Source organism: Panthera onca, chromosome C1 (genome assembly GCF_046562875.1).
Source record: "Panthera onca isolate mPanOnc1 chromosome C1, mPanOnc1 haplotype 2, whole genome shotgun sequence".
NCBI classification, from domain to species: Eukaryota; Metazoa; Chordata; class Mammalia; order Carnivora; family Felidae; genus Panthera; species Panthera onca.
In genome coordinates, this window is record NC_138346.1 from 23119972 (window position 1) to 23145195 (window position 25224).

Below are 25224 nucleotides of genomic sequence, written 5' to 3' on the forward strand. Positions count from 1 at the left end.
GTATGTATGGTAATTTATGAACAGGTTTGAGTCACCATAATGCATATATTACTAAAGTTCATGTTTATGATGATAGGCTATATTTGCCTGTTGCCATATTGAAGTGAGTGGATAAAATATCCCTTATAGTTTGATTCATAAAAATAGATTAGAGGATGGAACTATATATATTTAGCTAAAACTCATAGCGTTTTAAAGAACTATTGCTTTACTAGGCTGTGTTTCTGTTTGCCTAGAACTTTTTAGAAACTCTAATTTTTTTTTTACTAGAAATATAATTATATTTCCCTAAAGATATGGAATTGTATCCATACAATACTCTTTGGAGAAAGAAAAGTTAGAATTCTAAAAAGGCACAGTCTATTTTTACTATTTTTAGGTATATGAAAAATAACATAATCAGAAAGCAACCCATAATTTAATTTCTTGGTTTCTTTTGTAAAATTTGTACTTAAGTGTGTACACTGAAAACCAACCATTTATGAGAAAAATTTCTACCCTTCAGTTTAACAAGAGAAAGTTTTGAACACCTTCAGTGAAATTCAATATCAAGCCTTATAAAAAACAAAAAAAAAAGCAAAAAAAACAAAAAACCAAACCAAAAACAACAACAACAAAATTCCACAGTCTATATTTGAGTTCTTTGTGGTCTTAATTTTCTCTAGTTCAGATGAAGTAAAAGATCTAGATATCAGCATCATTTACATTAGAAAGAAGTTTCTTCTGTTTCACTACCATCCAATACAAGTCAAGGAATGTTTGCAAATTCTCAAAAAAAAAAAAAAAAAAAAAAAAGAGTACGTGAACTTCAATATTTTAGAAACTATACAATAAATTTAGGTTTCTAAATTTAATTTAAATAGAGAAGCTTAAATTCCTTTAGTTAGAAAACTGTTGAGTTTTTTGATAACGCTGTTGAAAGGGGAAGGAAAGGCGGAGCACAGTGGTGATTGACATGCTGGGTCCAAGACCATTGTACAGTCTGCCACAGAGAATTCCAGACCATCTGCCGGGAGATGTAACTTTTGAAACATTTTCCATGCAGGGCCACTCTTGGTATACAAATTAAATCTTCTGAAGAAGAAGGGCAGATTCTCCTGTACTTCCTGTAGTTTTGCATATTAACTAGTAGTCACTTCTTGAAGTATGGATTCATGGGGTCACATTCACCACAAACATACAATTAATTGGAGAACATTACATTAAAAGGAATAATCAAGTTTTCTTATAATTGTGCTTATGAGTAAATTGGTGTGGCAATTTTTTTCACTCTAATTATGTGATTCAGGGATAATATATGATGCAATAGACATTACCCCTGTATGTAAAAAAATCTCTTAGAGAACTCATGTTTATTAAACATGCAATTTTTCAAACGTTTATATCACATGCAAGCTTAGACTGACGATAACTAATCATGACTTGGAATAAATGTAATTTTATATTGATATTTTGATATTATTTAGAATATCTTTGTACTGTAAAAACTGTTTAAATGAGACTTCCATGCACGGGGAAACCACTTGCCTAAATGGCCAAATGTTCTGAGCAGTGACATAGTTTCTTATACAAGTAGTAAATATATTTTGAACTATTTTTGGCAGTCAAATGCTCAAAACAAACATGGAAAGTCTGAAAAGTGTATTAAATTTTTAAGTAATATTTTAAGATTGATAGTGTAAAATAAATTTAATTGTGTCACAGCAAAAACTGTCCTATGTCCTCTCAAATGCTCCTTGAGTTCTGACTTGCAGGACTTTCTGATATTTATTAATCAATGAATATTTATTAATTAAATTTTCTACCAAGAATTATGCCAAGAGTTATGGGGGAAAAAATAGTTTAGGCATTACTCAGCTATAAAATTAAAAAAAAAAATGTATCATGCTAGGGTATTTTTTGTATAAATAAACCTTCTGGAATCCACATATAATGCTATCAGGTTATTCTAAAATGGCCTCAACTGTTTCACATTTAACCAATAACAACCATCTAAGTTAACACTTTCCTATTATATGCAACATATTCCACCTACTTAATGTAATTCCAGTCCATTCCAGTGCCTTTACTCTATTACCCCATACTACTATCACCTCAGGAACTTGGCCTTTGCTGTTTCCTCTATTTGAGTTCTCTTCTTTAAGATCATTGCATGATTTTCTTAAATGTCATTCTCTCAGAGAGTCTTCCCTAACCTGTTCCATTATAAACCTCAACTCTCACCTAATTGCTCTTTTTACGCTAATTTATTCTGGTTAGATAACAGGCATTATTCTTGAGACTTCATTTATTTACTTGTTTATTGCCTTTTGTTACCATAATATAAAGTCCATAAGAATAGGACTTAGCCTCATTCACTGCTGAACACTCAATATTCAGATCAGTGCCCAAGACATAGTAGGTGCTCAGTAGGGAGATATTAAGTAGAAATTTTATTACTGAATTTTTCATATATGCCCCAAGTTTTTAAGCCATCCAAAAGATGTATATACTGAAAAACAAATTATTAGTTTTATAGTTAAAGAGGAAGTGTCAAGAAATATAACATAATAATGTTGCTTCTAGTTTCATTGGAACTATCTAGAAAATTACAAATGTGTGAATTCATTGCTATCCAACTGTAGAAGTTATTGAAGGTTAAACTTTGAGGGCAGAATGATATAATTTCAAATGTCCTATTCCTTTGTCATTTACAGTATTTAACTTCCAAGACCAAAACAAAGCAGAAATAAAGGGAGATCTCTATAAATTCATTACACTTAAAAATAATTTTCTAATTAAGTTTTTAATGTCTGCTTATCCAACTCTCTTTTTTTTCCCTTTCCTTTTGAGTGTCATAATTTTCTATCAGAAGTTATTTTCTCCGAAAAGTGTTAAGGCAAGAAAATTCCTTCATTAAAGATTTAGTTTAAGAATATCATAGTATTAGATTAGTTTAAAATTTATAAAGTTAGTTTTTGAATATTAGGAGCATTGAAATAATTCACATCTCATATAAAATAAAATGGCATGCTACATGCCCCTTAATTTTCTATTCTGCTGTTGTTTCCAATTTCCCCAGGTAGAATATGCTTTAGTGTTTTTCACCACCATCTGAAAGTTTGACTTATGCATCATCTAGGTGCAGTAATGAATAAGAACTGACATCAAATATCAATATTATTGGCCCAGCTAAATGGTAATTGACATCAAGTTGGATTGCTGAAGAAGTAAACAAAATTGAAATTTTTTTGGCGTGTAAGTACTGCCTGACATCATTTGTCCTTCAGAGGATCAATGGCTGCATGACCTAAATGTTGTTTGTATTTCTTTATATAAAATGGCCAGAGACTGATACTAAGTACATTCCATTTGAGTTTGGATAACAAACAAAGTTGAGAAAATCAGATATTGAGCTTGTTTTACTAAAATGGAGAGAGTATAATTTTTTTTTAACTAGGCAATTGCAGGTATTAGTATATTTCATGATTTAAATAAAAGGTAATGTGAATTAATGCATTTATGTACACATACTGGCAACTTAGGAAAAGCAATTAATCTATATCAGATCAAATTTAAAACACTTAAGTGACTAATTACTAAATGGTATATTCTGATATGAAAAAAAAAAATCTCCTACTGAGATTTATATCCATTTTTTTAGTAGGATTCAGCTCAAGTTTAGTACAAGTGCTTAGTTTTTATTTGGAATAGCTTTAGAATTCCATTTTTTTTTAATCTCTGTTAGAGTACAAAATGTATATTGCAGATTTATGGTTATACTACTGATATTATGTTAAACACAATTGAATTATGGGACATAAGAAACTTATCTTATGTGTTTGTGTGTATTCTTTTATTTACTGTTACTTATTTGAATGCAAATGGATAAAAGGACTGTTAGCTTTATGAAAGAGAAGGAGAAGGAAAAGGAGAAGAAGAAGAAAGAGGAGGAGGAGGAAGGAGGAGGGAGGAAGAGTGATAATAATAGCATTTTCTAGTTGTCAGGCACTATGTTAAATACATTTCATGTATAATCTAACACTCACTGTTCTTTTTATCATTCACTTTCAAAAAAGAACTGAATGATTGCTCAAGATTATATATCTCATGACTGGGAAAATCAGGATCCAAAAGTATAATTGAAATTTGGTAATTTTCCAGTGTCCCAAAGTCATAGGAAACGATGATTCTATAGAGGCTTTCTAAGGAGCAACTAATCTATCCTGATAATAAAATATGTTTAGCTTGCAGTCCACAGAATTTGGAAGGCTAATAAAATTGAAATCAATAAGATGCAATGATACAATGCTGTAATTAATTCTTTGTACTTTCATTTGTTCAGAACTCTGCATCCATTCACCATATTTTTGAACATTAAAAATATAAAATAAACTATACTAGATTTTAGAGATATTGAGTCAAATAAGATTTTAAAATGTTCTTTTTTTCATTTCTTTTCACTGCATTCCAATTTAGAAAGATTTTTTTTTTCCCAAAAAGTAAACAGTCAAAAAGTCCCAAGACAGTTGTGAACTATGACTGATCTCCTGCTTCTGTGAAGGGATGAATAGGGTGACACTAAGATGGTAAGAGCTGGATAAAGGAACCAGTTAAGATGAAGGGAAAGCAAGAGTTTTATTTTTAACATGTTAAAAGAAGAGATATTATAGATATTCAGGCTGAGAAGCAAAATAGCTTATGATAAGTGTAATGATCATGATCCAAGTGGGACCTACTTGGAAGTCATCACATGTAGGCAAAAGTCACAGGTTTGAATGAAATGATGTGAAAAGAAAATGTGCTAAAAAACAGGATTTAAGATTGAGCCTTGACATTGTTTAATATTTAGCAGTCAAGAGATAAAGAAGGATTCAGCACAGTAGATTGAGAAGCAATGACCATGGAGATTTTACTTCTTAGGATTCATGAAGAATTTTTTTAAGTGATTATGAAAAGTAAAACCTGATAATAATGGAAAATTAATCAATGGATGTAACAATATGAAAATTAAGAGCAGTTTCAGTGGAGTTTTTGACTTGGAGTTCATACTTTAACGGCTGAAGCAAAGATGATATAGGAAATTTCAGGGCAACATGGAGGAATAAGATAATGAAAAAATAACACTGTCATTCAAACTTCAAAGAAATTATGGATTAAAAAGTGAAAAAAATTAACATATATCTAAACTCAAAAACAGACAAAAACAAAACAAAAAACAATGAAACAAGGGTCGGCAAATTTAAAAAGAATCCAACAGAAATTCTATGGATCATAAATGTAGTAACAGAAATATAAAAACTCAATAGAGAAGTGTCTGGGTGGCTCAGTCAGTTAAATGTCCAACTCTTGGTATCAGTTCAGACCATGATCTCACAGTTGTGACTTCAAGTTCCACATCAGGCTCTGTGCTGGCTGTGTGGAACCTGCTTGGGAGTCTCCCTTTCCTTCTCTCTCTGCCCCTCCCTCCCCTACTCATGCTGTCTCTTTCTCAAAAAATTTTTCACATATATTTCATAGATCTGTTACTAAAAGCAATTTTAAATAAGTCTAAATTTATAAAATGAAACTATTAAGAATATGTGAAAGTAAGAAAAGTAAGGCAGCAAGTGATTGAGAGATGGAATGTCAAACATTTTTTAAAAAATGGGAAATTTTGGAGCAGGTTTATATACAGATAAAAATACTCCTATAGGAAGGGGGAAAGAAAGAAATAACTGTAAATGTAAACTTATGAAGAGAGTGAAAGAAGAACAGGACATGGAATTTATTGTACAATCTAAAATATTAAAATATCTTAGAGGCTGACAACTCCTTCTATGATTACTGAAGGTGAGACAGTGACAATGCCTGGAGATGCCCATACATTTAGAGATGTAGTAGTAGGAATAAGAGATTTCTTCTCTGAAGGCTTTTATTTTATCATAAAAGAATGAGTCAAGGATATAAGAAGAGGGTTTGTGGAGGAGAGGGAAGTGGGAGTATGAGGATATTTGAGGAAAAGGTATGAAAGTAATCTAAGTGAATAGAAAAGTGAACACACTAAACAAATATATTTTAAATGTTCAGTAATAATGAGTGGTTATTTGTACTTTGGAGTCATAAATTTAAAGTTAACTTAAAGAAAGAGAAAAAAATTAAAAAGGCCCAGGTTTCCAGTTTAAGATGGAAACATAGGAAGACTCTGAACTCACCTTCTCCACAGACACACCAAATTTAACCTATTAATATAACAATTTCTACTGAAGAGGAACTTAGCACTGACTAAATAGCTACTAAACAACCAAAGACAGAACAGCAAGATAATAGCAGGAGAGATGGAGACATGTCATGCTTTAAAAGGGTGACTATAGCCAATTTGACAATAAATTATATTTTTAAAATGAAATAAATAAATTAAATAAATGCCTGGTAGAATTCACCTGGCAGTGGTGGGGTGTGGCATGGGATATGTTCAAATGTAAGTTACAAACTAACCAATCATGGCTTAAGCGAATAAATGGCTTATTTTTCACATTAAAAAAAAAAAAAAAAAAAAAAAAAGAGTAGCATATACAGCCACAGCTCGAGCCAGCCAGCAACAGCCACCACCAAGCACATGCAAGCTACACAGGGGTGACCATACATAAGACAACTCCCTCAAGTTTAGGAGAAGTAGCCATTTTACTGAATCCATAGAAACAAACACAGAAAGTCAAACAAAATGGGGGAGACACAGGAATATTCTCCAAAAGAAAGAACAAGAAAAAAAACCTTAGTAAGAGAATTAAATGAAACAGAAAGAAACAATTTGCCCGATAAAGAATTGAAAGTAATGATCATAAAGACACTCACTGGGCTGGAGGAAAGAATGGAATAATTCAGTGAAAGCTTCAATAAAGTGATAGAAAACATTAAAAAGAACCAGTCAGAACTGGAAAATACAATAAATGAAATAAAAACACACTAGAGGGAATCAACAATAGATTAAGGATGCAGAAAAAACTATTGAAAGAACAGACCTAGGCCGGCTGACTCCATTTTGTTCTGTGTCCTCCATCTTGTTCTGTATCCTCCATCTTGAGTGACTATGTCCCTGACATGGCTGCAGAAAGTAATTCTCTGCTCAAACCTCAGACCACGCCTCCTCCCCTTGAGTAACTTCCAGATCAAACCACGCCCGGCAACCTGCAAAACAGGACTCTGACCCTTCCCCAGCCAATCAGCTGAGGCCATGACCATTACCTCACCAACTACCCCAAGACCCCTATAAAACCTTTGTGCTTTTGAAACTTGCTCTCTCTCTCCGGTATCTCACCGCTGTGTCGGTGCACGTAGGGGATTGAGCTTGAGCTAGCTCGAGCTTTGCAAAACCTTTGCTTTTGCATTGGACTCGGTTCCCTGGTGGTCTTTGGGGATCACGAATTCTGGGCATAACACTATCAGCAATCTGGAAGGCAAGGTAATGGAAAGCACACAAGCTGAACAGCAAAAAGAGAATTAAAAAAATTTTTTTTAAATATTTATTTGAGAGAGAGAGACAGAGTGCAAGTGGGGGAGTGGCAGAGAGAGAGGGAGACACAGAATTTGAAGCAGGCTCCATCCAGCCTCTGAGCTGTCAGCACAGAGCCTGACATGGGGCTTGAACTCATGAACCCTGAGATCATGACCTGAGCTGAAGTCTGGCACTTAACCGACTGGGCCACCCAGGTGCCCCGAAAAGAATTTTTAAAAATGAGGGCAGATTAAGAGATATCTTGGACAACATCAAGCAACAAACATTCACCTTATAGGGGTGAAGAGAAGAAGAGAGAGAAGAAGAAGAAGAAGAGAGAAATAAAGATGTAGAAAACTTATTTGAAGAAATAATAACTGAAAACTTCCTTAATCTAAGGAGAGAAATAGACATCTAAGTCCAGGAAGTACAGAGAATTCCAAACAAGATGAATTCAAGGAAGTCCACACCATAGCACATAATAATTAAAATGTCAAAAGCTAAAGATAAAGAGAATCCTAAAAGCAGCAAGAGAGAAACAAAAAGTTACTCACAAGAGAAAAGCTTACAAAGCTATCAGCTGACTTTTCAGCGGAATTTTTGCAAGCCAGAAGGGAGTGACATGATATATTCCAAGTGCTGGAGGAAAAAAAACCTACCACCAAGAATACTCTACCCTTCAAGGTTATCATTCAGATAAGAAGGAAAGATAAAGAATTTCCCAGACAAATAAAAGATAAAGGAGTTTATCACCACAAAACGTTTTACAAGATATGTTAAAGAGATTTATTTAAATAGAAAATAATTGGCCATAATTAGACCTAACAAAAATATGAATAAAAAGATGTAAAATATGACAACATATACATAAAATAGAGAATGGAGTAAAAAGGAAAGAGAAAGGGGAAAGAAAACACATTCATTTAGATTGTGTTTGAACTTGAATGATCATCAAATTAATATGAAGGCTATTTACTTAGAATGTTATATATGAGACTCATGGTAATCCCAAACCCCAAGCCTATGATAGATACACAAACAAATAAGGAGAAAGATAGCCAGACAAAACACTATAGATATTCACTGATCACAAAGAAAGAGAACAAGAAAAGAAAAAGGAAAAAAGAACTACAAAAACAACAAGAAAATAAATTTTAAAAATGGCAATAAGTACATACCTATCAATAATTACTTTAAATGTAAATGGCCTAAATGCTCTAATCAAAATAGAGTGGCAGAACAGATATAAAAACAAGGCCATCTATATTCACCTAGAGGAGACTCATCTCAGACCTAAAGATGCATACAGACTGAAAATGAAGGGATGGAAAAACATTCACCATGCAAATGGAGGGGAAAAAAACCTAGGTTATCAATACCTGTACCAGACAAAATAGACTTTAAAGCAAAGACGATAACAAGAGACACAGAAAGACATTACAGAAAGTTAAAGGGATCAATCCAACGAGAGGATATAACAGTTGTAAATATGTACCCAACACTGGAGCACATAAATACATAAAGCAAAGATTAACAGATATAAAGAGAGAAATAGGTGGTAATACAATAATAGCAGGGGACTTTAAAGTCCTATTTTAATACTTTAAAGTATTATTACTCCACTTACATTGAAAATCAATAAGAAAACAATGTCATTGAATGACACATTTGACCAGATGGACATAACAGATATATATAGAACATTCCATTCAAAAACAACAGAATATGCATTCTTTTCAAGTGCACATGGAATCTTCTTCAAAATAGATCACATATTAGGCCATAAAGCCTCAATACCATGCCATGCAACTTTCCCAACTACAATGGTATGAAACTAGAAATAAATCACATGAAAAAAAACTGGAAAAAAAATACAAACATGTGATTAAATAAAATGATACTGAACAATCAATGAGTCAATGAAGCAAGAGAGGAGTAATCAAAAAAATACATGGAGACATATGAAAATGAAAACACATTGGTCCAAAATTTTCACTCATGATAAAAACTCTCAAAAAAAAATCAAATAAGGAACCATATATGGAAATCATATATGAAAAACCCATACTTATCATTCTCAATAGGGAAAAACTGAGACAACCTACTGAATGGGAGAACATATTTTCAAATGATATATCCAATAAAGGATTATCCAAAATATATAAAGAACTTCTACAAATTATCACCAAAAAAACCCAAACAATCTTACTAAAAATGGGCAGAAGACCTGAATAGATATCTCTAGAAAGAAAACATACAGGTGGTAAACAGATACATGAAAAGATGCTCAACTTCACTAATGGGAAATGCAAATCAAAGCACAATGAAATATCATCTATATCTGTTAGAATGCGTAAATCAAGAAGACAAGAAACAAGGCAAGTGTTGGCAAGGATGTGGAGAAAAGGAACTGTTTAGAAATACTATATGATCCAATAATTCCACTACTGTGTATTTATCCAGGGAAAACCAAGACACTAACTCCAAAAGATATATGCACCTCTATGTGTATTGTGGTATTATTTAAAATAGCCTAGACATGAAAGCAATCTAAGTGTCCATCAATAGACAAATGGATAAGGAAAATGTGGTGTATACACACACACACACACACACACACACACACACACACACAGTGGGATATTGGATATTACACAGCCATAAAAAAGGATGAGATCATGCCATTTGAGACATCATAGATGAAACTGGAGGGGATTATGCTAAGTGAAATAATTCAGACTGAGAAAGCCAAATACCATATGATCCCATTCATAAATGGAATGTAAAAAAAATGAGTAAACAAAAAGCAGAATCAGAACTATAAATACAGAGAACAAACTGATGGTTGGCCAGAGGGGAAGAAGATGAGGCATTGGGCAAAATGGGTGAAGGATAGAGGAAGATACAGGCCTCCAGCTATGGAATGAGTAAGTCATGGGAATACAAAGCAGAGAATAAGGAATACAGTCAAAGACATTTTAACAGTGATGTAACAGGACCAATGGTAGCTATATTTGTGATAAACATAGCATAATACATAAACCTCTTAAATCGCTAAGTTGTTCACCTGAAACTAATGCAACATTTTGTGTCAACTATATTTAAAAAAAAACAACCAGAAAGCAACCAATTTGATGGTATAGTATATTAAAATCTCCCACATTTTTATTTAATTTCAATTTTAATTTTTTAAATTAAAAAACACTTTTTTAATTTAAAAAAATATTTAAATTATTTATTTATTTTGAGAGAGACAGAGAGAACATGAGTGAGGGAGGGACAGAGAGAGAGGGAGAGAGAGAATCCCAAGCAGGCTCTGTGCCATCAGTCAGTGCAAAGCCTGACAAGGGGCTCAAACCCGGGAAACTGTGAGACCATGACTTGAGCTGAAATCAAGAGTCAGACACTCAACCAACTGAGCCACCAAGGCACCCCAATTCTCTTGCATTTTTAAATCCTTTCTGTACAGGCTAAAGAATGTAGATTTTCCAGGTATGTAATATAGAGGAAATTAGTTCAAATTGAACTAAAGTTCTTTGCAATGGAACTGACAGAATGGCAACTGAAGAACCTAAGCTGGGGTAAAATGATAAAGTGAAGGCAGAAAGGGTGATAAGAAGGTGAGTGAGATTTTAACTGATTAGACCTCTCAGTCAGGGAGAGAAAATGTTGTACTGGATTTACTTAAGACCTGGAAAGACAAATAAGCTTTCAGAAAAGCATGCTTGGAAATGAGATTTTGGATGCAATACATTTACAGTTAATGACTAAGGTATTCAGAGTCTGACTTCTGGAACATGTAGCTGAGGAGAAAAAGGGTGTTGGAGAAAATGTGGTCCAGGAAGTACGTGGTCAGACTATCTCATGGGCCACATAGGTAGAGAAAGAGTGATTCAGGAACTGTAGTCTTCAAAGAATGAAGGAGAGTGCCTGGGAGATTCTCAGCAGTGAAATCTATTCAAGCGGTCAATCTGCTTTAGGATTTCAGTGGGATGCTGGTGTATTTTGAGTTTAAAAGATCTCATTTGATCCATGAGCCCTCACTTAATTCTGGAGGTCAATTTTTTCCTTGATGACCCTTAAAATGAAGCTAACTTAGACTATACTTCTTTATGGTAGGAAGTGCAGGGTAAGATACTTAGGGATAGAATGCAGACTGGACTTAATCTTTTCCCATACCTTTATGTTTTATGAGTTCTTTGGCTTTTTGATGTTTTCATTTTGATTTTATGGCCATTTTGACATACAGAAGGTGTTATATTTATTTCTGTTATTGATAGACCTTTCAAGCCAGCAGGTTTTCCCTTATTACTTAGACTTTCATTTCCAGAGAGTTATGTTTGTTCCTCAATCTGAGCTCATAACCCCTCCCATCTCTCATATACCCTTCACTACCATTCTCCATATACATAGTCAGCCAATTCCCCTAAAATCCCAACACTTCCTTTATCTTCCTCGCTTAAATTGTGACCCTGAATATCATCCACAATTACCACTTTCCTTCTAGATCTCTTACCCTCCACATGACTCAAGGTCAACAGATGGAGTAGGTATCTTCCTTGGTACAAATTCCTTAAACCCATTTTTCTCTTATCTATTCAAAACTTCAGACTGCTGTAAAGATAACACTGATTGACTTCATGTTCCTTCACCTCCATTCTTGGCAGCTACAGCTTTCACAGCATTATATATGTGGAAAACAAGTTAGAATTTGATTTGTCTTCTACTAAGGCTATATACAATGTTATCCATTTTTGAACCAGAACATCCATATTTTATTTAATTGCAATAAAGACACATACCTCTATATTTGGAAAATCAATATAACAATATTTGAATTAATACAACAGGTTAATTAGAAGTAAGAATAGGACTTGAGGTAAGTCTGAAGACTTCTCTTTCTAATTAAAACCCTATAATTACTAGAATTGTCTTTGATCCTGTACAGCCTTCCAATTTTGTTCAACAATGAGGTTAAATTCCTAGCTTAAATGTGTGAGGTGGAGGTAAATACTCCCAAGGAAAGATACAGTGGTATTCTAATAAAGTTGATTTATAGTGTTCACCTGACTTCATCAGGCAGGCACAGCAATAGCCACACTGGCTACCTGCCTTTGAAAACAGCTGGAAACAGCCACGGAAAGATAAGGACACCCACCCTATCATGCCATCCCTCTAGGGAAATGCAGCAAGAGCTACTAGAAGGCCTGATGGAATCTCCACTCAGGTCAGACTACTTCTTGGAAAACTGAAGGTAGAGGACACTCTGATAGGGATACCCTGCTCATTTTGTTGCTGTTTTATATATATATATATATATATATATATATATATATATATATACACACACACACATATATATGGTTTTGTGTTTAACGTACATTGAATTTTCTATTAATAGTTTTTCAGCAATTACTGTCAATTTTTAAAATTTTTGTTTTGCTTTACAAAATGGATTTAGTAGAAAGCTTTCATAGTTCCTTAAAATGTTTCATTAAACAGATTACTTTAAAAAGCAGTTTTAAAAAATATCTATTTCCAATAGAAAAATCAGTCAGAAATGAAGACATCATAGCCCTAATAATATAACATAGAAATACAGTTCAATTTATGTAGAGTTTTAGGACCATAAATAACTATCGTATGTTGGATGTTTGTTTCTGCGTTTCTTGGTTGCTAGCTAGGTAAAACTGAATTTTACATTTATGATTTCTGCTCAGAAGTTTAAAATGTAGAATTTACCTAAAACTGTGTTTACGTAAATAGCTAAATACATTTTTAACTAGTAATGCAATTTGAATACATATCCCTGAAGGCATCAAACAATTAGCAAGTCTAATTCTAAATAATTCAAATCTCTGCCTGCTATATATGCACTGTATAATTCATTTATTATGACAGCTTTGTCTGATGGTTTATTTGAATGGGAACTGTGTCACAATGCCATGTCCTTGAGTAAAAGTCTTTGTGCTCTTTCTGTCACTACTACCTCCTAAACTTTTGATATTCTTTGGCAAGTATGTGAAATAAAACCGTTTCCAAAACAACTGACGTATGTGACCAAAAATTTCACTTAAGAGTGTCAGTCATCATAACAAAATATCATTTCCTTAATAGTTATTAAACATTTATAGCAAAGAAGAGATAAAATAATGGAAGCATTTCATGAGGCTTAGGGATGTTGATTTGGAATAGTGTGGTAATAGTCCTTTGGTATGGACAAAGATGTATAAACAAAAAGAGGTTAGCCACTTTGCTATCGGACATCTGGGCCTCATATTCATCATCTTGCTTTTGAATTATGTATACTTAATGCACATCTTCCTTGGTTGCTAAATAAATAAATTTAATTTGGCTATTTCTATATTTATTAATTTTATTATTTGAGATGTTAAATGGTATGTCTTTTTTAGCTATGTTATTGCTTACCAAAAATAAAATGCCTAACTCACAAAATAATTTATTTCCATTTAGCTTCCATTTACTTTTCTTAGGGTATGTAAAGCTGTAAGCTGTTTAATAGATTTTTAGCATAAATATCCTTATATCATATGGGTTCATAGTGTTTAAATGGCTCCATAATTCTGCTAAAAATAAAATTTTACTTGGTACCTAAAACTAATCCATAATATATTGGCTCAATAGAGTCAATTAAATGGAAATCCCTTACTAAGATGAATTTGTTAAAATATAATTGTAGTTGAGCCCATCACTAACATTCCAGGTGTCATTCACAGTGACACCAGCACAATTTTAGTTGGAGCAAACAACATTCCGTTAGAAGAAATAATTTTTAGCGAGCATTTTTCTTCTGTCTAAAAGAATAATAACATGAAGGTGCCGGAAGATGGCGGCGTAGGAGGACGCGGGGCTCACAGCGCATCCTGCCGATCACTTAGATTCCACCTACACCTGCCTAAAGAACCCAGAAAACCGCCAGAGGATTAGCAGAACGGAGTCTCCGGAGTCAAGCGCAGACGAGAGGCCCACGGAAGAGGGTAGGAAGGGCGGCGAGGCGGTGCGCGCTCCACGGACTGGCGGGAGGGAGCCGGGGCGGAGGGGCGGCTCGCCGGCCAAGCAGAGCCCCCGAGTCTGGCTGGCAAAAGCGGAGGGGCCGGACGGACTGTGTTCCGACAGCAAGCGCGACTTAGCGTCTGGGAGGTCAGAAGTGAACAGCTCTGCTCGGAAAGCGGGAAGGCTGGAGGACAAAAGGAGGGAGAGCTGCTGAGCCCCCGGACGGCAGAGCTCAGCTTGGCGGGGAACAAAGGCGCCAGCGCCATCTCCCCCGCCCATCCCCCAGCCAAAATCCCAAAGGGAACCGGTTCCTGCCAGGGAACTTGCTCGCTCCGCGCAAACACCCAACTCTGTGCTTCTGCGGAGCCAAACCTCCGGCAGCGGTTCTGACTCCCTCCCGCTGCCACAGGGCTCCTCCTGAAGTGGATCACCTAAGGAGAAGCGAGCTAAGCCTGCCCCTCCAGCCCCCGTGCACCTTGCCTACCCACCCCAGCTAATACGCCAGATCCCCAGCAACACAAGCCTGGCAGTGTGCAAGTAGCCCAGACGGGACACGCCACCCCACAGTGAATCCCGCCCCTAGGAGAGGGGAAGAGAAGGCACACACCAGTCTGACTGTGGCCCCAGCAGTGGGCTGGGGGCAGACATCGGGTCGGACTGCGGCCCCGCCCACTAACTCCAGTTATACACCACAGCACAGGGGAAGTGCACTGCAGGTCCTCACCACGCCAGGGACTCTCCAAAATGACCAAACGGAAGAATTCCCCTCAGAAGAATCTCCAGGAAATAACAACAGCTAATGAACTGATCAAAAAGGATTTAAATAATATAACAGAAAGTGAATTTAGAATAATAGTCATAAAATTAATCGCTGGGCTTGAAAACAGTATACAGGACAGCAGAGAATCTCTTGCCACAAAGATCCAGGGACTAAGGAACAGTCACGAGGAGTTGAAAAACGCTTTAAACGAATTGCAAAACAAAATGGAATCCACGATGGCTCGGCTTGAAGAGGCAGAGGAGAGAATAGGTGAACTAGAAGATAAAGTTATGGAGAAAGAGGAAGCTGAAAGAAAGAGGGATAAAAATATCCAGGAGTATGAGGGGAAAATTAGAGAACTAAGTGATGCACTAAAAAAAAATAATATACGCATAATTGGTATCCCAGAGGAGGAAGAGAGAGGGAAGGGTGCTGAAGGGGTACTTGAACAAATTATAGCTGAGAACTTCCCTGAACTGGGGAAGGAAAAAGGCATTGAAATCCAAGAGGCACAGAGAACTCCCTTCAGACGTAACTTGAATCGATCTTCTGCACGACATATCATAGTGAAACTGGCAAAATACAAGGATAAAGAGAAAATTCTGAAAGCAGCAAGGGATAAACGTGCCCTCACATATAAAGGGAGACCTATAAGACTCGTGACTGATCTCTCCTTTGAAACTTGGCAGGCCAGAAAGGCTTGGCACGATATCTACAGTGTGCTAAACAGAAAAAATATGCAGCCGAGAATCCTTTATCCAGCAAGTCTGTCATTTAGAATAGAAGGAGAGATAAAGGTCTTCCCAAACAAACAAAAACTGAAGGAATTTGTCACCACGAAACCAGCCCTACAAGAGATCCTAAGGGGGATCCTGTGAGACAAAGTACCAGAGACATCACTACAAGCATAAAACATACAGACATCACAATGACTCTAAACCCGTATCTTTCTATAATAACACTGAATGTAAATGGATTAAATGCGCCAACTAAAAGACATAGGGTATCAGAATGGATAAAAAAACAAGACCCATCTATTTGCTGTCTACAAGAGACTCATTTTAGATCTGAGGACACCTTTAGATTGAGAGTGAGGGGATGGAGAACTATTTATCATGCTCCTGGAAGCCAAAAGAAAGCTGGAGTAGCCATACTTATATCAGACAAACTAGACTTTAAATTAAAGGCTGTAACAAGAGATGAAGAAGGGCATTATATAATAATCACAGGGTCTATCCACCAGGAAGAGCTAACTATTATAAATGTCTATGCGCCAAATACCCGAGCCCCCAGATATATAAAACAATTACTCATAAACATAAGCAACCTCATTGATAAGAATGTGGTCATTGCAGGGGACTTTAACACCCCACTTACAGAAATGGATAGATCATCTAGACACACAGTCGATAAAGAAACAAGGGCCCTGAATGATACATTGGATCAGATGGACTTGACAGATATATTTAGAACTCTGCATCCCAAAGCAACAGAATATACTTTCTTCTCGAGTGCACATGGAACATTCTCCAAGATAGATCATATACTGGGTCACAAAACAGCCCTTCATAAGTTTACAAGAATTGAAATTATACCATGCATACTTTCCGACCACAATGCTATGAAGCTTGAAATCAACCACAGGAAAAAGTCTGGAAAACCTCCAAAAGCATGGAGGTTAAAGAACACCCTACTAACGAATGAGTGGGTCAACCAGGCAATTAGAGAAGAAATTAAAATATATATGGAAACAAACGAAAATGAAAATACAACAATCCAAACGCTTTGGGATGCAGCGAAGGCAGTCCTGAGAGGAAAATACATTGCAATCCAGGCCTATCTCAAGAAACAAGAAAAATCCCAAATACAAAATCTAACAGCACACCTAAAGGAAATAGAAGCAGAACAGCAAAGGCAGCCTAAACCCAGCAGAAGAAGAGAAATAATAAAGATCAGAGCAGAAATAAACAATATAGAATCTAAAAAAACTGTAGAGCAGATCAACGAAACCAAGAGTTGGTTTTTTGAAAAAATAAACAAAATTGACAAACCTCTAGCCAGGCTTCTCAAAAAGAAAAGGAAGATGACCCAAATAGATAAAATCATGAATGAAAATGGAATGATTACAACCAATCCCTCAGAGATACAAACAATTATCAGGGAATACTATGAAAAATTATATGCCAGCAAATTGGACAACCTGGAAGAAATGGACAAATTTCTAAACACCCACACTCTTCCAACACTCAATCAGGAGGAAATAGAAAGCTTGAACAGACCCATAACCAGCGAAGAAATTGAATCGGTTATCAAAAATCTCCCAACAAATAAGAGTCCAGGACCAGATGGCTTCCCAGGGGAGTTCTACCAGACATTTAAAGCAGAGATAATACCTATCCTTCTCAAGCTATTCCAAGAAATAGAAAGGGAAGGAAAACTTCCAGACTCATTCTATGAAGCCAGTATTACTTTGATTCCTAAACCAGACAGAGACCCAGTAAAAAAAGAGAACTACAGGCCAATATCCCTGATGAATATGGATGCAAAAATTCTTAATAAGATACTAGCAAATCGAATTCAACAGCATATAAAAAGAATTATTCACCATGATCAAGTGGGATTCATTCCTGGGATGCAGGGCTGGTTCAACATTCGCAAATCGATCAACGTGATACATCACATTAACAAAAAAAAAGAGAAGAACCATATGATCCTGTCAATCGATGCAGAAAAGGCCTTTGACAAAATCCAGCACCCTTTCTTAATAAAAACCCTTGAGAAAGTCGGGATAGAAGGAACATACTTAAAGATCATAAAGGCCATTTATGAAAAGCCCACAGCTAACATCATCCTCAACGAGGAAAAACTGAGAGCTTTTTCCCTGAGATCAGGAACACGGCAGGGATGCCCACTGTCACCGCTGCTGTTTAATATAGTGCTGGAAGTTCTAGCATCAGCAATCAGACAACAAAAGGAAATCAAAGGCATCAAAATTGGCAAAGATGAAGTCAAGCTTTCGCTTTTTGCAGATGACATGATATTATACATGGAAAATCCGATAGACTCCACCAAAAGTCTGCTAGAACTGATACATGAATTCAGCAAAGTTGCAGGATACAAAATCAATGTGCAGAAATCAGTTGCATTCTTATACACTAACAATGAAGCAACAGAAAGACAAATGAAGAAACTGATCCCATTCACAATTGCACCAAGAAGCATAAAATACCTAGGAATAAATCTAACCAAAGATGTAAAAGATCTGTATGCTGAAAACTATAGAAAGCTTATGCAGGTAATTGAAGAAGATATAAAGAAATGGAAAGACATTCCCTGCTCATGGATTGGAAGAATAAATATTGTCAAAATGTCAATACTACCCAAAGCTATCTACACATTCAATGCAACCCCTATCAAAATTGCACCAGCATTCTTCTCGAAACCAGAACAAGCAATCCTAAAATTCATATGGAACCACAAAAGGCCCCGAATAGCCAAAGTAATTTTGAAGAAGAAGACCAAAGCAGGAGGCATCACAATCCCAGACTTTAGCCTCTACTACAAAGCTGTCATCATCAAGACAGCATGGTATTGGCACAAAAACAGACACATAGACCAATGGAATAGAATAGAAACCCCAGAACTAGACCCACAAACGTATGGCCAACTCATCTTTGACAAAGCAGGAAAGAACATCCAATGGAACAAAGACAGTCTCTTTAACAAATGGTGCTGGGAGAACTGGACAGCAACATGCAGAAGGTTGAAACTAGACCACTTTCTCACACCATTCACAAAAATAAACTCAAAATGGATAAAGGACCTGAATGTGAGACAGGAAACCATCAAAACCTTAGAGGAGAAAGCAGGAAAAGACCTCTCTGACCTCAGCCGTAGCAATCTCTTACTCGGCACATCCCCAAAGGCAAGGGAATTAAAAGCAAAAGTGAATTACGGGGACCTTATGAAGATAAAAAGCTTCTGCACAGCAAAGGAAACAACCAACAAAACTAAAAGGCAACCAACGGAATGGGAAAAGATATTTGCAAATGACACATCGGACAAAGGGCTAGTATCCAAAATCTATAAAGAGCTCATCAAACTCCACACCCGAAAAACAAATAACCCAGTGAAGAAATGGGCAGAAAACATGAATAGACACTTCTCTAAAGAAGACATCCGGATGGCCAACAGGCACATGAAAAGATGTTCAACGTCGCTCCTTATCAGGGAAATACAAATCAAAACCACACTCAGATACCACCTCACGCCAGTCAGAGTGGCCAAAATGAAGAAATCAGGAGACTATAGATGCTGGAGAGGATGTGGAGAAACAGGAACCCTCTTGCACTGTTGGTGGGAATGCAAATTGGTGCAGCCGCTCTGGAAAGCAGTGTGGAGGTTCCTCAGAAAATTAAAAATAGACCTACCCTATGACCCAGCAATAGCACTGCTAGGAATTTATCCAAGGGATACAGGAGTACTGATGCATAGGGGCACTTGTACCCCAATGTTTATAGCGGCACTCTCAACAATAGCCAAATTATGGAAAGAGCCTAAATGTCCATCAACTGATGAATGGATAAAGAAATTGTGGTTTATATACACAATGGAATACTACGTGGCAATGAGAAAAAATGAAATATGGCCTTTTGTAGCAACATGGATGGAACTGGAGAGTGTGATGCTAAGTGAAATAAGCCATACAGAGAAAGACAGATACCATATGGTTTCACTCTTATGTGGATCCTGAGAAACATAACAGAAACCCATGGGGGAGGGGAAGGAAAAAAAAAAAAAAAAAGAGGTTAGAGTGGGAGAGAGCCAAAGCATTAGAGACTGTGAAAAACTGAGAACAAACTGAGGGTTGATGGGGGGTGGGAGGGAGGGCAGGGTGGGAGGGAGGGCAGGGTGGGTGATGGGTATTGAGGAGGGCACCTTTTGGGATGAGCACTGGGTGTTGTATGGAAACCAATTTGACAGTAAATTTCATATATTAAAAAATAAAAAAATAAAAAAAAAAAAAAAAGAGAAAAAAAAAAAAAAAGAATAATAACAGCATGATAGCATCAGAATTTTGACAACGCTGTCATTTTGAAGTTAGAAGTAGGTAATCTATCAGATTAATTTTTTAGCTAATTGGGAAAGAAGAGGGATATGGAATTAAGATTCACACTCTATTGGGAATTTAGAGACAAAGTGAAATGTTAGCAATAATTAAATCATAGAGTTTGAAAGGATTTGAGAGGTCATCTATCAGTCAAATAGCTTTCATCTGAGAAAGAACAAACTTAAATCATCCTTCCCTGAGTACTATCTGCACCCTTTTAGCTTAGCAACTCAAAGCAGTGTTTAACAGTCTTCCTAGTTGGTGAAATCATCCTGATATCTGAATGCCTCAAGCTTGTGGATAAACACTTTTGCTATGTCATCAGTTTATATGAAGAAAGATATATTTGAAACCTTTCAATGAGCAATTGAAAAACTGTCAAATCAAGGTTGCTCTGTTCTAACCTGAAGGAAGTCTATTTTTCTTTGATGGCTTTTTTATTCTTGGGTTTCCATTCAAGCATTTTCATTATTTTTATGATTCTACATTAATATTTACAAGTCTATCCTGCTTACTTTTGTGAAGCTCATATTAGACAAGACACTTTAAAAAATGTGTTTAAGTGGAGTAAGTATAGTAGAATTCCTCGTCATTCCTCCCACTGTATATTGTACATGTGTGTTTTAAACTTCTGCAACCCAGACTATATATTTTTTCCACTGCCATAATTAATCCCTAGCCTTGTTCTCTTCACCCTGTTAACTTACCATCCCCCCACCCCTGGGACTTTGTTTCAATACAGTTAACTTGTATATATGAAGTATTAAAATAATTTATCCAGAGAACTGAACTCACCCTAGGAGTGAAGGTGGCATCATTGACAGAATGCATATGACCATAAAGTGATTGTTCACAGTTACCCTAGGAAGACAAAGCAGAAATAAAATCAAATAAATTTCTCCAAATATGTGACAAAAATCAAAAGATAATTAATTTTATTTGGTTTAAAGTATTGTTTAGTCCAATAATGAAATTATACATTCTCATGATAGAAAATGTTAGCTTTTGCTATCAGCTACCATTCAAAATCAGACATGGCTGTGCTGGTAAGTGTGTTATACATGCTGGTCTATGGACTGAAATTCAAGTATCCTCACTTTTATGCTACTGAGCTGGTGGTGAATTCTCACTATGTGAGAATTAGCATAGTTTTCAAGCCATGGGGTCAACGTTTACAGAGGTTTCTTGTTTTTACCTCATTTCCATCACAGCTAAGTATGTAGGGTTCTTTTGTTTGTTATGGAATACAAGATCACATTTTAATTCCTGAATTTTGAAAGTTTATCATTAATATCATTACATGATAAAAATGTTATAACACATGTAAATTCTTTTTAACACAAAATAATCATTTGTTTTATGAACACTATACTTCACATCTATCCATTCAGGTCATCTTTTCCAAACAATAACTAAAATTATTAGCCACAAAAATTCCCAAACTTCAGTTAAATTATCTCAAGAAAATTTGGCTCACAACAGATTACATGGGGGATTTTAATATGGGGACTTTTAATTTTGACACCAATGTTCAAAAGACATTCTTAATTATCTTATGGAAATAACACAAATTTTGTAGAAGAACCAAAGAAAGTCATGTGTGGAATATTGTTTGTATAATCTTGTTATGGGCTAAAATTCAGATGTAATTGAACAATGTATTCATTCAACAAATATTTTTGAACAGTTAATCTATGTCAGGCACAAAGAACCTTGAACATAAAACATAACATAAAACAAAGCACCTTGTCTTCATCCACCCTATATTATAAGGGGATAGGGTGGGAATAGATATTTTAAAAAGTATAAAGTGTGTTTGTGGAGATCATAAGTATTGGGAAAAAAAAAAAGAAAAGTCAGATAGGGTAAGGGGTATCATGGGTTTTGGGATTGAGGGGTTAAGAGTAAACCAAATTATCAAGGGAATGATATGGTTTGACTACATTTAAAAAGTAAGGTTTGAACAAAAATTGAAGAAAGCCAAGCAGACATCAAGAGAAAAAGAATTCCAGGAAGAAGGAAAAGGTAAAGCAAATGTCTCAGAGATAGGAGTTTTTACATAGTGTATTTCTAGAACAAAGCAGCCAATGTGGCTGGAGAGAGGTCAATCAGGAGAACAGGCTTATTAAAAGGCCTCATCTCCTCTCATTCACTACCTGGTATTTACTTAGTCCTAAACCCATTTACTGTTGGTTGAAAGACTACAGAAAAGATTACAAAATGAGATATGGAAGAGTATTATCATCATGTCTCCTCATTGCTATAGGACATCCATGGAATAGTTTGGAACTAAGAAAAGTTAGACAGGCTTTATAACTAAGCTCTGTTTAGTCCTATTACTGTTGTGTTCACAAAGTTAAATTTCAAATATTTATTTACAGAATTAATGCTTGCTGTTAATCCCTTTTCACAGAATGCAAAATTTCCCCACATGAATTTAAATTTCACAAAAATATGTTGAAACATCTTGGTACTCTTTCCAGATCCCCCTGCCCATGTTATTCTGGTTCAATTATCTTGATACTGTTACAACTTTAAACCAATTATGCTGAGAATTTTGAATTCTCTAAATACCCAAAGTAGAAATAAATTACTTACAAAGCCAAAATGGCAAAGTAAAGTAAAGTTATAATTAGCTTTAATATATTGTCTTAGGAACTTTTATAGTTAATTTTCTTTGAGAACTAATATCCTATATAGTTGTATAATATTATACTTGCATAGTGAGGGTATGCAAGTATAATATTATACAACTATAATTAGCAAATATTATACACTTTAATATACTTTAATATATACTTTAATATATACTATAATATTATACTTTAAATTAGCAAAATGTTTTTTTTTTTTTTTGCATTAGTAAAAGTTTTACATTTGATGCTCTTCTAAAGTGAGAATCTCTAAACTATTTGATTAATTGTTAAGGAAAATGGAGTTCTCTGATTCAAATCCTGAATGCCAAGTTTTAATTCAAAGTAGAATCTCTAAGGCACTCTTGAAAAGCCCTGGAAATATGGGGTTATAATGGAAATGCTGACAGACCACATTTGTGCTGCTATAACAAAACCTGACTTGAAGATAAATGTTTCATGAATTAGGAAAAGTTAAAAAAAGCTTTTCTATCCAGCTTTGTTCCCAAGATAAAAGTGAATCTACTCTTTTTGTGGAAGAGGGAATATGTAGGTTACTAATATTCTAGTCTGCAAACAGCCTTAATCAAAAGTAATACCCAAATCGGGATAGTAAAATTTGGAATATCTTCTTTGATGAATTCTTGTCAGAATTGTTTTCTTTCAAAGAAGTGGAAAAAAATGTAAGAGTGAAGAGTCTTATAAGAAAAAAGCCAAAACAAAACAAAACAAAAACAAAAAAAACACATGTGACCCAACATGTCATTGCACCAGTATTTAATTCTCTCGGAGAAGCTGTGTGCAGTGATGATTGCTATCACTGGCCCTGGGGATAGAAACGTTTGGGACTTAATTCTTGGATCTGCTACCTAATAGCAGTGTGACCTTAAACAAATTGCTTCACTTCATTGTGCTCCAATTGCCTCATTTAATTCTCAAAACAAACCTATAGGTTAAATATCATTACCTCATTGGCACGGTAACGGTATTTAACCTATAGGTTTGTTTTGAGAATTATATTGGAAAAATGCATGTGAAATGTTGATGGAGTGCCTAACACAGAGTGACAGCCTGACAAATATTAGCCCTGAACTTGCAACATAGACCACCGAAATGCTGATGACTTTCAAATAATCTATGCCCTTAGCTCTCCTGCCTTCTTAAATTTCCCAATAAAGAGTAGTAGAGGCATTGGTGCTGCCTTTTCTATTTGTCTGTCAGATTCACTCCCCATGTGGCACTGTCCTACTCTGTGCCCTGCTCTCTACCAACAACATCGCTTTGGGCACTCAAGCTCTTGGGTGTCTGGTTGGATTCATCCAGAGGGAAGCATCAATAGGATATGAAAGAGCAGAAAGATAAAGAGGACAGATAAATGACCACTTTACCTCTCTTCCTGTTCAGCTGTGATTTTGTCACTGGTCCTGTTTTCTACCTAATTCCACTACTCGTGTTATGTGGGTCCTTGGCCATGACTATATCTCCAATGCTCTCCTTGCCCTGCCCCTTCAGACTTCCCATTGTTGCTAACTCTTGGTTGCTGTGTTTGGTCCCTTAATCCCATTCACATCTCTGTAAACATTCAACTTGAGTTTACTTCATGTATCATCTGTTTCCTGCTAGTGATGCAGCATGTCAGACATAGTATGCAAAAGCAGGCTTTTTTACTCACTATGTCTCAACTGCCTATCTTTACTCTGCCAAATCTTTCCCTCTAAGTAAATGGCATCACCAGTTGCTCAAACAAAAAACTTTAGGCATGGGGCGCCTGGGTGGCTCAGTCAGTTAAGCATCGAATTTCGGCTCAGGTCATGATCTCACGGTTAGTGGGTTTAAGCCCTGCATCGAGCTCAGTGCTGACAGCTCAGAGTCTGGAGCCTGCTTCAGATTCTGTGTCTCCCTCTCTGCCCCTCCCCTGCTTGTGCTCTGTGTGTGTCTCTCTCTAAAATAAATAAACATTAAAAATTAAAAAAAAGAATTAGGCAATAAAAAAACCCTGAGAATTAGAATACTTATCTTTCTACCTCCACTCCCCTCCTTTCCCTCATCCAGCATATCACCTTCTTCTTCAGCATAGATCCCTACTTTGCCTACCTCTGTCTCTCTTTACTATTACCACTCTGTGCAGGAAACCATCCATCATATGCAGCCCAAAGACAGCAGGAGCATCCTTATTGGTCTCCTTGCTTCTACTCTCACCCAATTTCCCATCTATTCCTCTCACAGCCAGTAGAGTGATCAATAAAACCTGGAT

General features: G+C 35.8%; 1 protein-coding gene across 2 annotated transcripts in view; it reads right to left on the minus strand.

Annotated features, from left to right (window-relative positions):
• Positions 1-25224, minus strand: part of SPAG16 (sperm associated antigen 16) — a 1016466-nt gene that overhangs the window by 283425 nt on the left and 707817 nt on the right. For both annotated transcript variants that reach the window (XM_078450902.2, XM_078450901.2), the window contains one exon: positions 21133-21198. In XM_078450902.2, the coding sequence (XP_078307028.2) occupies positions 21133-21198 (66 nt within the window). The remainder of the gene's footprint in view (positions 1-21132; positions 21199-25224) is intronic.